Raw genomic sequence first — 16317 nt, 5'->3', positions numbered from 1 at the left:
ATTTTATTATTTAGTTCATAATTATAATAGAGATTAACACATAAAAATACTTATTTCTATTTTTGTCATACTGACTTCATTAGAATTTATAAACATCAGAAATATCTTTCATATGATGAATTTAATATTATAAAGATAATTTTTGCTGCTTAACGAGGTGGAAAGGAGGACGACGGTTAGTCGATCATGTATCGGTTCTTGATTGCTCTTGCCTCACGCGCAGGGTGAAAGTTGAAAGTTCGTCCTCGTGAAAACAAGGGCACGTGTAGATTACAAGCGGTGAGTCTAATAAGACAGTTATCTCAGGTGTAATTGACTGTTTTTAGAAATGACACATTATGGTTCAGTGATAGTTTTCTCATGTGTGACGGAGACGCAGTCTCAGGAAGTGTTCACGTTGACTTTAGCAGGCAGATGCTAACATGCTAGTCGCTAGCTGTAACGTCACAGCGTGTTACAAACACTGGATATAAAACCTACACAAGTACAAGTACAAGTACTATTACTTTCTCTGACTAGTGACTGTGAGGTACATTTCCTACGTGTTGAGCTCTGTTAATACCTTAAATAAAATAATGATGTACAGAATGTGTTGTGTTGAGCTTTGTGTTGATTTTATTTTATTTTATTTATTTTTTATTTATTTTTTAATTGCTTAATGACCTGCGATCGATCAGATCTTTGCTAGATTTGGATGCTTTGTGGATAGGTATTTGCACATGTATATACTGTATTTTGAGGCTCCTCCATAGTCGGTGTCTGTCATTGTTAGATAAAATATAAAATTCTATTATAACAGAATTGCTCTATCATTTTAATAATTATCATTTTAATTATCATTTTAATTACTCCTCTTTTCATGCCCCCTCTGCACATGTGTTCAGCAGTATCACTAGCTGCAGCGATGGCTGCCATCTACTCAGGTATCCACCTGAAACTGAAAAGTCCTCAGACTCCATGGGAGGACAAGTTAAAGCTGGCACGTTTTGCCTGGATCTCCAATCAGTGCCTTTTGTCCAACAAGGAGCAGGTCAGACAAACGTTTGTGTTCAGAGAATGAATGTGTCTGATTTGTGTTGCCAGATTAAATGTAGTGTAGTGGCATGGTCCCTGTGTTAGGTACCCTGAGAAGTTGTAGATGCATTAACTGTCAGAAGTGACTGTAGTATTTCATCGTAGGTAAATATGTTTCATTTCATACAATCAAGAGAGTATTGTCTCTTAAGAGTCAGTTGTTTGCTCTTACTTTGCAAACCATACTTATTATTTATTAAGCATTGTCTGACTTTCTGCCCTACAGCTCTTTTTTCAACATTTAGATTTTGTATTTTACAACTGCGGGGGATTGTTTATTTACTCTCATTTGTCCTGATCCTTTCCTGCTGTAGGTGCTGTTGGACTGGTGCACACATGCCTTGACAGGCTGGTACAGTCGTAAGGTAGAGTTTCCTGAAAAAGTTCTGGAAGGACTGTGGTGTTACCTTGATGATCTGCTTCACAGCCGGAAGCTCCACACTCTTCTCAAGCAGGGCAAGACCATCAGCCTGAGGCTAAACATGGCACAGGTGTGCTGCAATACTCACCCCACACAAACATAGAGAAGTGATTTTTAAAGAAATCATTTTACTGCATAATCTCTTATTGGATTAATGCTTTGGCTATTGCGCCTTTATTCTCTACAAAGGATGCCATTGTTATGAGATCTTAATGAAATATCGCTTCTCTGCTTGCAGCTGCTGCTTGACCGTCTCCAGGAGTGTTCACGCGTTGACTCTAAGTCGCCGGTGTGTGTGTCCATCATATTGAGTGTGTGTCAGGGCCTTCTCTCTGCTCCTGCGCTCTCATATGTTTTCACCACAAAATATGAACTCATGATCGATCTCTTGGCCAAGTTCTGCTCTCTGGCCTGCCTTGAGTTACAGAAGCCATTGCTTGCAGAACCCCAAACAACTGAGTCTGTCACATGTCAACATGAGATGATGACTGAGGCTCAGCCTATCAGCGATGTGGACAGTTCTCAGGCCGAGCCGATCACTGACAGTCCCTCAGATGAAACACAGTTAGATGCTAATAAACCCCCTCCCAAGTCAAAGGAGAACCTCAGCTCGTCTAATCTGTTTGAGGTGTTGCTTCAGGTACTGTCATGCTATTTGTCAGTTCAGCGACAACAAGCCAATCCTAACAGAGTCTTTACCATGGTAACCAACCAGGTGCTCCAGCCATTAGTCCTACTCCGTCAGCTGCTCGCCTCTGGAGAGTTTTCACCGACTCACACACACCTTGGTCTCCGTCAGCAGCAATGCAGAGACATTCGCATCAAGATAGACTCCATCCTTCAGTTAGCTCTCTTCCAAACCGAACACCTGACCTCCTACAAGGAGGAACTCCTTCCATCCAAAGAGGATTCTGGGAAACGTGGTCCTGGAGGGGCAAAAGGCCCTTTGAAGCCTGTCAGTGCAATACTTTCCAAATTGAGCAGTCAGGGCTACTGTGAGCCGCCCCTGTTCTACACAGTGAAGTCGAACACGTTGTCTCTGCTGTTTAAATTCTTCCTGGAGAGCTACGGAAAAGGGAGAGGAGACAGCGAGGAGGTGCAAAGGATGCTGTGTTTCTATTTTCTCACCAGGTTAGTCCCAGTCTTGGATGTAGACCTTGATGGACACACGCCGTCACCAACCAAAGCACAACAGGCGCTCTCTGTGTCCCCTGGGCAGGAATCTACCTCATCCTCCCCCTGTTCCCCAGAGAGCTGGAGTCTGGCTCTGCTGGCTGTGGAGTCCCTGCTCAGCCAGGCTCTGTCAGCCGATATTTATAATGTAGCAGCAGACAGGATCAGACATGGAGAGGTCCAGCTGAACTTTTACAGAGCCCTGGGACAAATGCTCTTCAACCAGGCCCAGCCAAGGTAAAATCTAACACTCCACTTGAAATATTCGGTATAGTTTTTTTTTTTTAAAGGTTTATTTTTTGGGCTTTTTATGCCTTTTTATTTAGAGACAGAACAGTAGATAGAGTCAAAAAATCAGACAGAGAGAGAGAGAGTGGGGAATGAAATGCTGAAGATGCAGATTCAAACCTGGGCCGCCCGCTTGGAGGATTGTAGTCTGTACATGGGGCGTGCACACTAACCATTAGGCTACCGGTGCTCCAATATTTTTCATTCATCGTGAGGTTTGGGTTGTTTTCTTTTACCGTTGTCTTTGTCTTACACTGTCATTTTTTTCCTTCAATCTCTTTTAGCACCGCAGCATGGTACCGCTGTTTAAAGGTGCTGTTGAGTCTAAACCATTTGATTCTGGAGCCAGACCTGAAACAGATGTTATCATCAGCCTGGGTTAATTCTGAATGCAGAGACGCACGAGTGCAACGGGCCCGACAGGTCTCGATTTCTTTTTTAAATTACTTTTGTTGTTTTTTATTTACACACAGAGCTGAAAGCTATTTAAGGCCAGGCTCACTAGATTACACAGGAATTATGGCAGTTTACTCAACATTTCACCATGAAGAGAAGTTTTTAACATGCACAAGATTATTTTTTGACTGAGACAAAATGTTTATTTTATTTTCCTCGCAGCTCTTGGTGTGCAGCCTCCTCGAGACTTACACAAAGCTCCGTCAGCTGCCTCGCCTCTTCTCTGAGCTCTTGTCTGTGATCTGTCAGCCGGCCCTGGATGCTCTCCGCCCTCCTCTGCTGTCTGACGACATCTCTGCCTCGCTCAGAACTTGTCTAATAGACACTCCCCCCTCCCAGTGCCTGGAGATTTGCTCACTAGTGTTAGAAAGCATCAGGAGATATATTCTACCTGACCGCGAGAAGGGGGACAATGAGGCAGAGAAGATGGAGGTTGACGGAGGAGGCAATGATAGAGGGGAGCATAAAGACATAAAGGTGGACCAGGAGAGAGAGGATGCGTCTCTGAAGCTGTTCTCTCTAAGCCAGCTGCTTCATGTCGTCATGTTTACTCTGAAGACTCTAGATAATGCATCTCCTCTTCCATTAGTGAGGAAGAGTCAGGGGCTTATGGAGGAGATGCAACAGGTAGTGAAGGAGCTGCTGTCAAGACAGAAAAAGGCTGTAAAAACAAACTTAGTTTTAGTTCAAAAGACCAGAAGAAAAAGTGAAAAGAGTTTGGAGCAAAACAAGTCAGAGAAGGTTTTAGAGTTACCATGGGAACAGAGGACCCAGGAGGCTGCTCTCCTTCTCAGATATACCTTGATGGAGGTGGACACACTCTTCAATATCCACAGTAGCAAATACACAAGTCTTGACTCAACCCACACAGCAGCTGGAGGGGAGACTAAAGACCTCAATTCAGCCGTGACACAAATAGAAAGTCTTCTATCTGATGAGATTTTACCTGCATGTCTCCAACCATCATGCAGCCCCATGACCTGTCTGCTGTACAAGCTTCTCACTTTACAACAGGTGAAGAAAGTTCTCCTCGATTCCTCTTTACTCGCTGAAGCCAGCACTGCTGCACTTCTGAACAGAGCAGCTCGGTTTATTTTTGCTTCCTCTGAGTTTGAGGTGAGTGGAGGTGGAGAGCAGGTGTGGGACGGGCAGATATGGAGTGTGAATGCTGGCTCCTACCCTGCAGCACACTGGTATTTAGTCACGTCCAATTTGCCTTTAATAGCTCCCTACCTGAGTGGAGAAGATGTGGGCCGCATGGCAGATGTTCTCGTTAGCTTGCTCCACAGCAGACAGACAGGCAGAGGGAAGGACTGTCCGCCTGGCTGTCTGACTCTCTCGCTTGTTTCTTCTCAGCTTCTCGAAAGCTCCATTCTTGCTGAGTCGCCTTCACTGTTCTCTGCCACAGTCTGTACCCTCACTCAGAGGAGTATTGGTGTTCTCAAGGCGGCACATGTACCTAAGGTTTTACCATTGTTCCTGAAGACTCAGGAGAAAGGAGCTCTTACCCAAGTTGTGAAAAAAGAGACTCTAGTTGAGGACATTGTGGCCTTCTCAAAGAATGGACAAGCTTCTCTTGTTCTCACAGACACACAGAGCAAAGAGCTGGTAAACATACTGCAGATCATAGCCAAACTAAACCCTGATGGGATGAGCTCTGAGGATCTCTCCTCTGTATTCCTCCTTCTCTTCTTCATGCTCACCTCCACCTCTAGTCAGTCAGACCAGATGGCTTCAGACGCTCCTGAGCACGAGGAAGATGCTGGCTTTCTAGTGAAGTTACTCAGTATCCTGACGTGTCTCCTGGAGGCCAAAAACTTTCAGAGCGTTTTGAAACTCATCCATGGTAGCACTCTGCTGCAGGCAGCTGTGTCATCGCTCCTTTGGCAAAGCAACAACGGTCGATTTAGAACCACAAGTAATGCACTTTGGTTGGAATTAATCAAGGCAGTGCAAAGCTTTGTTAGGTGCTTGGTCCAGTTGATTATATCCAGAAACAGCAGCATGAGACTCAACCTGGACCAGTTTGCCACTTATCTCTCTGAAATGGCAAGAAAACAAACTGTGGCACCTTCTTCAGCAGCTGATTCAGGTGAACCACATCCAGGAGGGCCTATTTTGGCTCGTCAACTCCTGCTGGCCTCTCTGACCTCTTTCTCACAGGCAATGACCTCTAACCTGGGGAATAGCAAACAGATGGATCAAACTTTGACCCACATGCTAACAAGAACGACTGCTGTTCTGGGTCCAGTCGTCGAGTCTGTGTTGAAGCCTCAGTCTGTCAGTCAGTCGGCCACCCAGCTGACCAGCCTCCTCAGTCAGGCCTTCATAGTAGAAGTTGTTACCATCATGCTGCAGTGCGAGCTGTCTGTTTTCTCAGTGGAGGGAGAGAAAAAGCTCACCCTGAGTCACATGAGTCTCTATCAGAGCTTCTGCCAGCAAATCCTCAAAGAAATAAGTTCTGCCCACAGGCCAAAGGACTTCCTGGTTTCCTCTCTCCATTTCCTGTCAGCATTCTACAAAGCAGTGATGAGGAAAGGAGGAGAGGAGGAGGAGAAGACGGCAAAAAATAAGTTGGATGATCTGTTCACGCAGATGCTGCAGACTGTGTACAGGCTGCTCACAGGTACACAAAAAAACAGATCCTTGACATGTGCAACTCAGTTCAATTCAAGCAGTTTGATATCGTAACTATGTGAAATACACGGGGAGGGGGGGGGGGGGCGGGGGGGTCAGGGATAAAAGGACAGGAGATCTCAACCCATCATCCTTTTCTCATTCCATCCTACCAGTTTCTGATAGTGAAGTGTGTTTCGTTAACCAGCTTACTAATATAACAAATAATACACATAGTGGTGTATTCGCTTTGTAAATGTCTGTTTTTTCACACAAAGATGTTCAGTTAACTGTCTTAGAGGAGAAAAAAAACCCAGAAACAGTCATATCAATAAAAGTAGAGTAGGCCTCTTTCCGCATGTCGTTCCCCGCTCTCTCTCCCTGGTTTCCGACTCTATCCACTGTCCAATCTCTGCAAAAAGCCCAAAAATATATCTTAAAAAAAAAGAAGAAAGAATAATCAATGTAGCTCTATATAGGTGTATATTATGAAGTGGCCAATGATTCTATGTACTCATATTCGTATAATGACAAAACATTATTAAAACCACTAGAAGAATGAAATATTGCTGTATAATTGTAATGCATGATTATATAAGTAAATGTAACATTTTTCTCCTTTGCTTCCAGCCTCTTGGCTGTCCTCAGATGATCTTTGTGAGCTGGAGCCGGCTGTGAAGGAGCTGCTGCGCCACCTTGTAGAAGAAAGCACTACAGGTCAGCTGAACCTGCTGCTCCTTCAGATCAGCGAGGGACTGGACATAAGCAAGCTGAGGGCAGGAAACTACAGGGTGAGGCTTGCATCAGCTCTCAGTACTTATTCACGTCTAGTGTTACATTTGTAAATATCCTAAAATCTGACAGACTTTTCTTGGATGTTATTATAATTTATTTATGACCCAAAGCTATTTCTTCTTGTTTGTAGATGTGATTTGTTTGTTTCTTTTTACAATAAATCACATTTGTTGTGTCATTTAATATCCAATCCATAATGAGAACTGTTCTCCCTTTGTACCCTCCTCTGCTGTTTTCCAGGAGGTGTTATCTGCAGTCATCATCACCAAGCTGCTGTCCTGTTGTCAGTTACCTGAGCCCTGCTCTAAAGCTCTGTGGCTCATTACACCACAGATCATATCTGCTATGGTGGTGAGAAACACACACACACACATGCATTCAAATAGGAACACACACCTGGAAAGTTCTTGGAAAGCATGCCAGGATCCGCTTGATCTTGCGTACACACCAATAATCAGACATCTACACATGCACTTGCACAAAGGTTTCTGTTTTTTCTTTCTTTGATTAGAAGTTATTTGGGAATGTTGCTGTAAAATGTGCATCATGAACGTTATAGTTGCTGAGTGTTGAAGATGTTGCAACTTTCAAATTCAAACTTCAAGTGTGTTAACAATATTTGTTTGAGGATAAACTGTAAATAAACTATCTGCAGTTTCTTTTGCAACCTGGCAGGTGGAGCTGCATACTTGTCTAAAACATTCTTAGTACTTTCACAAAGAAAGAAGTACTCCATAATGACACTAGCATAGCTTTCATTACTTTTTGATACTGTTTTATAAAATGTATTTTTGAATGTATGTATAGAATAAAAATAATATGGATAGACTTGTCAGAAATGTTAGGACAAGCTAAGAACAGTACCATGCTGAGTGTATTTTACAATATGCTTTTTAGCTCCACATCTGTATTAATTGAAGTGACAGTTTGCTGGGCTAACATGTGACAGCCGTCTCGAGTGACTCAGCAGCCAAAACGACAATCACAGTCCTACTGATTTCCCTTAGAGTGCCCGTTCATTGTAATTTCCTGTTTGAGTCAATGTGTTTTCCATCAGGCGTGCTGGGTGGAGCAGACAGACAACATGGCAATCTGCTTAACCACACACACACACACACACTGTACTTGAATTATGCTTATCATGCCGTTTTGTCTCTGTTACCCTCTCTCACTGTGTCCATATGTCTGTCATCTGTCTCATCGGTTGTTTCTATATTTTGTCAGGCTTTGTCTTTTCAAATGTTAAGGAGGAACACCTAAAGCATCTCCAGTTAATGCCTCTAAAATATTCATGTTTTTTTCGTTGTAACATGTCCACGAGGAGCATTTCTGCTGTGAATATAAAATAAGAACGGTATTAAAATTGCCATGTCATAATTGGTCATAAAATGTCACAGTAGGTGAAGCAAAATAAGAAATCCTTATTTAGCTGCTTCAGTGTCAGAGTTACGGCGATGTGCTTTAAATCTCAAAGTTATTTTTATTATCCTCATAACTGTGCCTTTTTTTTAATTTATAATCTCTCTTAACTCTCTGTGTACAAATCTCTCTGTGTTACAGTTCATGGTGAGATCGTCCAGTCAAGACGCCTCATTGACCCTCCCCTTTACCGTTCCTACGGTGACTTCAATGACATCACTGCTGCGTCAGGGCGAAGGGCTCTTCACAAACCCCCATCATGTGATCGTGGTCCTCGGGGCTCTTCAGTCTGTGCCCCTGGATCACTTGACTCCACCCGTCTACCAGTCAGCGTTCCTGGCTGTTCATGAGGCGCTGTTTGCCATCATTCAGTGTCATCCTCAGGTACGATAGTGAAGAGGGGAGGGAGTAAATGGGTGAGGAAGCAAACCTCTTGAATAAAGATTCAAGAGGAGAGCTATAGATTAGATTAATGTCAGATTTAATTTTGCCATTTTCTGCCCATAAGATCTTTTATGTATTCAAAGACTAAATAAGAACATCCAGTGGGACAGGCTGTAATTTATTCAGGTAAAGGCGATGCTTTTTTTGTAATAGAGATGTAAGTATAACGTTGTTTTTTTGACTTTGAGGTTCACTGTTGGCATTTGTAAATGGTAGTTTTGATTTATTTTCAAGCTATTCCAGACAACAAATGAATGATTCCCAAAAAGTTGAATCATAGTGCAGCCTTTTTATTTGTTTATGTTGATAGTGGACACTAATCTAAATGTAATTTAGTATCGGCTGAATAATGAAGAAAATGATATCACACGTTGGGGAATGTTTTTGTTTTTTCACTCTGTTGTGCCCCACACTTATTGAACCTAAACGTCTCCCTCTTGTAATGAAGGTTATTATAGTTTAAGGCAGCTAGTTTAAATCCATGATGTAAAGGAGTTGTGATATTTGCCTTGATCTCTGCCCTGGAAGCCACAGGATGCGCCAGAACGGCCTATCTTACTTTGAACAAAAGGATATTGCAGCTCACCAGAGTCCTGCTGCAGCTGCACAGAAACCTCATAACATCCAAATTAACTGGATTCTCTTGGAAGGCTTGTCCCAAAGTGGGAAAAAAGTACCTAATTTTCTTGCTTAGAGAAGACAATTAACTAGTTATGTAAAACTATAAAATGGGAATCCACATTCCAGCCTTTACGAGGCCTTTTTATTTATTTAAATTGTTTTTATGTCGTAATTATTTTGTTTTTTGACTTCTTTTTTAAATTTTAGATTGTTTTAAGAAATAATGACAAAGTACAACTACAGCGAGGCAGCTGCATTGAATAAAAGAGGGCAAGAACCAGCTAACTGATATCAGATGTTTGTGAGGACAAAACAGAGCGGTGGAGGAGAGACGGGGGGAAGGTAAAACTGAGAGGGGAACACAGGAAGGGGGAGAACTTTTATAGAGGAAGAAAGACGAATCAAAAGAAAAACAATAAAGACATCAGGGAGGAAGCGGTTGACGCTGTATCAAAGCCTGAGATGTGATTTGAATGTGATGCATGAGGAAAGTCTCTGAAAAGTTAGAAAAGAGAGGAGTGAGCTGGAGAAAGGAGGTGTGATAGGACAAAGGGAGGAGGTGGAGAGGAGCGGTAGGGGAGCTGGCATGCAGCATTGGTTGGCATGGAGCTGGTTTAAGTCGCTGGAAACCATTACTGAGCCCCCACCAGAGCTGGTGACATCACCTCCCGTTGTCTCTCTACTGTCTCATCTTCACTCAGCCCACTGTAGGCCTTGAACAGACAACAAGCAAGAAAATAAAAGAAGCTCTTGTGGGGATCAAACTTCTGCCTCAAAGTATTTGGACACGGAGTTTATGAGCTGCTCTGTTATGACTCAAGCAGTGAAAATGATGTGATGGATATTGCAGGACTGTTTTGTCCTAATTTGTAAAGGTCTCTTAGGGCACACTCACACTAACGAAGTTGTCCCGTACTGTGCTTAGGCACGTTTCCCCCCCCCTCCCAATTTCCCCGCTGGCCTGCGCTCACACTGCACCAGGACAAACCGGGCCTGAGCACAGTTACTTCTTGAACAACGCGGTAATACAGCACATGCATGGCTTTATGTTATTATGAAGCATGCTCAGTTTACAAACAGGAGGACTCGAGAATGTTTTTTAAAAAAGGGACGCGCAGTCTTGTCCGTGTCTGCACATCAGAGAACAACACAGAGAACATGACAGCTACTTTGTGGCTTATTTTGAGCCATGTTAGTCAGATACAGCCAGAACACTCCTTTCAACGTGTACTCACATGCTTGCGCTCGTGCATGAACTGTAACATGCCGAAGCACAACTCTCGGAAGCGTGCCATGGCCAAGGAAGTGTGGCACTCGCACTGGTTAAACAAGCTGGACTTTAGAGGTGAAGCGTGCTTAGGCACGGTACAGATTGCCAGTGTGATCGCGCCCTTTGTTCAACCTTTCCTTTAACTCTTCAGATGCCCCTTTGATTTGACCACATGCCTTACTAAACTAAGAAAAAGTAAAACATTTGAGCACACTCTATAACAGTATCACCTGAACACCATGTTTACTGGCTGTAACATGACATTGAGTTAAAAAGGTTTCTACCTGACTACAGCTGTGAGGTGATCAATGAGACTCTGAATGACTGTTTTAGAAATTATCCCATATTGGTAAGTTATAACTAAGGTTGTCAAAGTTTCAACACATTAATACAATATGTTTTAAAATGATATAATCTCAGACAGGACAGTGGATAGCGTCGATAATCAGGGAGAGAGAGTGGGAACATGTGGGAAAGGAGCCACAGGCCGGGCTCGAGCCGGGCTACTCACTTGGAGTACAACAGCCGAGTACAAATGAACCTGCCTGATAGTATTGAAGAAGACAAAAACAAAACTTTAGATCTTTATTCAAATTTTAACCAAAAAGTGCCATAAAAACAAGAAAATGCACAGTATTTGGTGCCTGACGCCATGGTATTGAAATTAGTATAGAAATCTTGATTTTTATTGTATCATATCCAAGTTTAGAAGGCTGCTCTCCTGGCAACCCTAGTTCTAAACCCTTTTGTTTGACACTATACATATATTTAATGACTATTTGCTTGTTGTGTGTCCAGGTGATGTTGAACGCAGCTCCGTCCTTCTTAAATGTCTTTCATCGACTGCTAGCATCCATCATGCAGGAGGGTCGGCAGAGAGGAGACAGTGACACAGGTAACACCTACAAACTCACAACAAGACTGACCTTAATGTAAGGAGGAGATATTGCATTGCATAGCAACATAAGAGATAAATAATAAGAGTCCTAACATCCAGATGGAATAAAACAGTCTGATTTTCCAGACATCTTTAAAATAATAAATTAATAAAACCACAGGTGTGGTACATTGTTTGGCCTCAAACGGGGGTTAATCGTTTTTTACAGTCTACCTAGACCGACAAACGTTCACAGACAAACAGCCAGATTAAAGGTTACATATTGTGCAAAATACACTTTACCATGTTTTTTTAACACTAATACAGTATGTGTCCCTAGCTTGTCTACAAACCCCTAATTATGAGAAAGGTCCATCCTCTCCGTCTTTTGCCTGCTCCACTTTTCAGAAAATAAAGCCCTGAAGAGATATTCCCTTCATGACATCACAAAGGGAAGTAACCCTTCCCCCAGGTGGGTGACACTCCGACAGCTCAGTGTTTGTTCTGCCCTCTGAGTCTGCCTTCTCACCATGAATACTAGGGGTGGTACATGAAAGCCCAAGCCACCAAAGCCCTTCAAGAGAGGGGTGTGGTCAGACACAGCTTAAATGCATTTAAAGCTACAGACACAGACACAGCCTGTTCTGAGCAGGGCTGTGATAGAGGGGTTTATGAGCATGAGTATATCTATCATAAAAAATCAGAGTGGATTTAAAACCAGAAACGCCAACATGTTTTGGGAAGCTCTGAAACATATTTAAACTTGTTGAAAATTTGGAAAATATGTGACCGCTAACCTGAAATATGAATTATGCTGTAAAAAATTGAAAGAGGAAATTTGTCTTTCTACACTGTTCCTGTTATAAGAAGATGCTGGAACTGTTATTGAATTAGTTTTATTTCCAAGCGTGCACTCTTTCTCAGTTGTTTGTATTTACTTAACAGAGCTTCAGATATAGAGAAATGTTCAAATGGGGAGCGCTTACAGTCAGGAACACATTTTCTGTCTAAATTGCCTGTAAACTGTAGACATCCGTCGCAGAACCTTAGTTTAGTCAACACAGAAGAAATGTTTTTCAGAAGCCAGTGGATCTGCTTTTTAAGCAAGCTGTGGACGTATTTGTAATTCACTCATTCATTCGTAATTCACTCTCCATTTCTCTTTATGTGCCTACCATTTCCTGATTCTCGTTAAACCTCAATTATTCAAAATAAAATAAACATTTAAAGCCTTGATAGCACATTCTTTTTGAAAAGATGCAACAAGTGTGCCACAAAAATGAATTACGCCAAAGGGAAGCGGCCCAAATCACTAAGACTTGAACGTGATGCCCTCTCTGCGTCTAGAAATGAGTTAAAAAAAAAGACTTAACCTCAGAATAAATTGACGTAAATCTCTGTTTTTCAAGGTCCTGACAGTGACGCGTATCTGCAGTGCTCCAGATTGATAGAGAGGATGTACTCTCACATCGCTGCCACGGCTGAGAGCTTCACCACACTGTCAGCCTTCATGGTGGCTCAGTACGTCACAGAGCTGCAGAAGGTACACACACACACACACACACACACACACACACACACACACACACACACACACACACACACACACACACACACACACACACACACACACACACACACACACGTATGAAAGAGGCAGCAGGATCTCAGCTGATCCTTTGATCCACACTAGTTTGTTGTTTAGCTGGCATAATTCAGCGAGTGACGGGATGCCTACGCTCAGGAGCAGAGAGGGGTGGGGGGAGTGTTTCTATTGGCCGAATGGTTGATGTTCACAGATCTGAGCGAGCAGGTCCAGGATTACTGTAACTCTGAGTTTTGGATGAAGCTTCAGGCTGGATGTTCCCTCCAAGCAGTGAGTCACGTCTGGCTGGTAAACGCGGCTCCTCTCTGCCACCAGACTGCATTCACCGAGGCGCCAACCTGACTCAGCAGTTTCCAGTAGAGTCGCACGTTGAGCGAAAGACAGGCGGACTGACTGAGAGACAGAATCAGTGAGAAAGAGGTGTCTGTTATTCTTTGAGCAGTCTATGAGTCATGTAATCATCGTAAAATTGGATTTAAATTGTTACTTACTGGATTTTAGAGAGCTGGTCCTCTTTGTAATTAGGGGCCATTTAGTCACCTCTGTGTCACAATAGTTTGTAATGCCTCGTAGCCTGACCTGATCTTTTTGTGCAACAGACAGGTGTTAGTAGAAAAGTAGAGTTTTTATGCTGCTCTAGTTTGTGAACGGCCTGTTGCCTATATATTTAAAAATGTGTCCAATTAATGCAGAAAAAGCGATATTTTCAGAGGATCTCGCTAATGTGGCCCAAAGTAGAGATGAGAAATTGGCTGCTGCAGTGTCTGGAGTTTTTTCAGGTTTATGAACCCACCCACCCCCAAAAAAATGTTCACAACAACGTAGAGTTGCCCTGTGCCTAAATGTTCTTTTTTTGAATATCTTTGATCATTCCTCAATAAAAACTGTTTATGTTTGGTGTATGAAATTTAAGAAACTAAAGGTTTAGTTTACTTTCACACTGGAGTAAAGAAACAGTAATCATTCTCATTCAAAAAACAAACTGAGAATAATTTAGACTTTTACTGTCTCCGCTGTACAACTGCACCACGTGTTGGAGTACTGTAAACAGACTTAAATAAATAAAAAATGGTGGATGTCCCATTTTACATATACTTTTATTTAAACATAGTTATTAAATATAAATGAACACAGATCCCGTGTTCATCATAGGCTGCAAACAGACAGGACATGAGTAGATGTAAGGCAAGGCAATTTTATTTATGTCAGCAACAAAGTGCTTCACAAAAGCATCATGACAGAGGAAATGTAGACATCAGGTTAAGGAGACAAAGCCTTCAGTAAGCTAAACACAACGTTGTGTATCATGACAAATACTTTTGGTAGTACTTCAGGTGTTAGAAGGTCAGACTGCCTCTAACTTTAAGCTATAAAACCAGCTCCACGTGACATCTTGTGAGTGATTTGTTTGCAGAAAGTAAATAATAGACTGTTTCCACTTTAATGTGAAGCACGTTACAGGAGAGGGAGTTTATTTGATTCTTTAACAGGAGAAGTCAGACTCACACACTGTGATGATGTGGTCTGAGGTTCAGCTCACTGTACAGATCAGCAGGTGTTTTAGCGTGTGTTCCTGTGGGGGTGTGGTGTGACAGGGATGAATAACTCGACACTATTGAATTTTCTTGTCATGCTTGGTTCACTGAGCACAAGAGATACTGTTTGTCCATTCTTTGTGTGTTTGCACTTGCTTGGTCATAGATAGGAAGTGTGTGTTTACCTTGCCGATTAGAGTAATAATGCACACAGAGAAGTCTGGTTGTATGGATTTGGGTCATTTTGATCAAACTCTGTATTGAGTACTGTACTGGGTACTATAGGAGGAAAATAAAATCCAGGCTTAGGGATGATAGCCTCATTTGGCTGTATACCGGTAACTGCTGTTTTAAACGGGAGCAATGAAGTGATCATCAGGGATGGCCTTTGTTATCCGGTTCTAAACATTTGCATTAACAAACATGTCAGGATAGATGCTGTTGTCTCTCTTGTAGTGCTGCTAAAATTAAATGTAAAAAAACATGGATATGTCGCTTTGACTTGTTGTAAATTAATAATTAACTCTTCTGGCACATTAGTTATGACTTGGTATTACTTCCCTCGTGAATTTGTAGACGTATAAGACTTGTGTTGCCTTTAATGGACGAGAAAGGAAACAATCTTTCTTGTTAAGTACAGGGGGGAAATGAGGAAGTAAAGATGTAAAACAGGAACAAACATAACGCTGCTGCCTGGTGCAAAACAGCTTATTGATAGAGGAACTAAAACACGACGACTTGAACAGTGTTTGACCTCTGAATGTTCTGCATGTGTTTGCCATATTTTCAGTTCCTATCATTTCTCCTCCTGGTCGCTTCTGCTCTCTTTTCCCTTTTTTCACCACTGTGCTCTCCTTCACCTCTCCAGGTCACTCTGCGGCCTAGCATCAAGCAGCATCTGACAGAGGGGATCTATCGGATACTGGACCTGTGTTTGGAGCAGGATATCAAGTTTCTTACTGTGGGACTGCAGATGGGAGTCAGGGAGGTGTTCAATGAGCTGTACAGCAGCTACACGCACTATCACAAAGCACAGAGGCAAGGAGAAGACAAGTACACTGTTTGAACTGCCACAGTGAGCACTACCCATCTTTGCCTTGGTTTTCAATAAAAAATCTTTTTTTAAACTGAAAGACTGTGTATTTTTGGACATTGCCGTATTTAACAGCATCATCATTTTGAGTTTTGAATACACCAAGCTGTAAATAGTTAACAGTTAAGGGAGGCTTAATTGTTCTAAAATAGCTTGAGGATTATAAACCAGCCCACAGGCAGTACTTTATTTTTGCAATGTATGATATGTGTGTTTATAGATTATATATACATTTACTGTGAGATGTTAGTTGTCTGCACACACAAAGCTTTCAACAGGTGGATGTCTGTGGTTACACCCTGTCCCATAAACATACAGCTCCTGGATGACTGACGCTGTTTGTCGGGAGGAACATTGACTTCTTAAACCTTCACACTGTGATGGAAAATATAGCCGATGATTAAGAGTGACTTCTATCTACAGACCTGGAAATGGTGTGGGAAAAGTTTATATTGAAATTTAAAGAACATGGATTTAAAAATGTGATATTCATTCAGCAAATTGAAACAAAAATATGAATAGACTTATGTGTGAAATATACTTCATCACTTCTCAGCAGCCATCTGCGTTTGAACTAAATATCAATGATTTAAAAAAGATACATTGAATACAGTGCTTTAAAACTTAAC

General features: G+C 42.1%; 1 protein-coding gene across 2 annotated transcripts; it reads left to right on the top strand.

The window, feature by feature from the left end:
• The first annotated feature begins 219 nt into the window (after positions 1-219).
• Positions 220-15728, top strand: urb2 (URB2 ribosome biogenesis homolog). Of its 2 annotated transcripts, none has more exons than XM_029278017.2 (12): positions 220-279; positions 885-1030; positions 1389-1565; positions 1734-2905; positions 3241-3379; positions 3575-6038; positions 6659-6819; positions 7064-7174; positions 8384-8626; positions 11376-11472; positions 12864-12997; positions 15464-15728. In XM_029278017.2, the coding sequence occupies exons 2-12, from the start codon at positions 905-907 to the stop codon at positions 15659-15661; spliced, it is 5022 nt and encodes a 1673-aa protein (XP_029133850.2). In that variant the 5' UTR covers positions 220-279; positions 885-904; the 3' UTR covers positions 15662-15728. The 2 variants fall into 2 exon arrangements, with proteins under 2 accessions (XP_029133850.2, XP_065809180.1); XM_065953108.1 differs by having other exon boundaries at positions 225-279; positions 888-1030.
• Positions 15729-16317: the final 589 nt, after the last annotated feature.

This window comes from Labrus bergylta, chromosome 3 (genome assembly GCF_963930695.1).
Source record: "Labrus bergylta chromosome 3, fLabBer1.1, whole genome shotgun sequence".
Taxonomy (NCBI): domain Eukaryota; kingdom Metazoa; phylum Chordata; class Actinopteri; order Labriformes; family Labridae; genus Labrus; species Labrus bergylta.
Note: the sequence above shows the minus strand (reverse complement) of the source record. Positions and strands in the feature narration are given on the sequence as shown.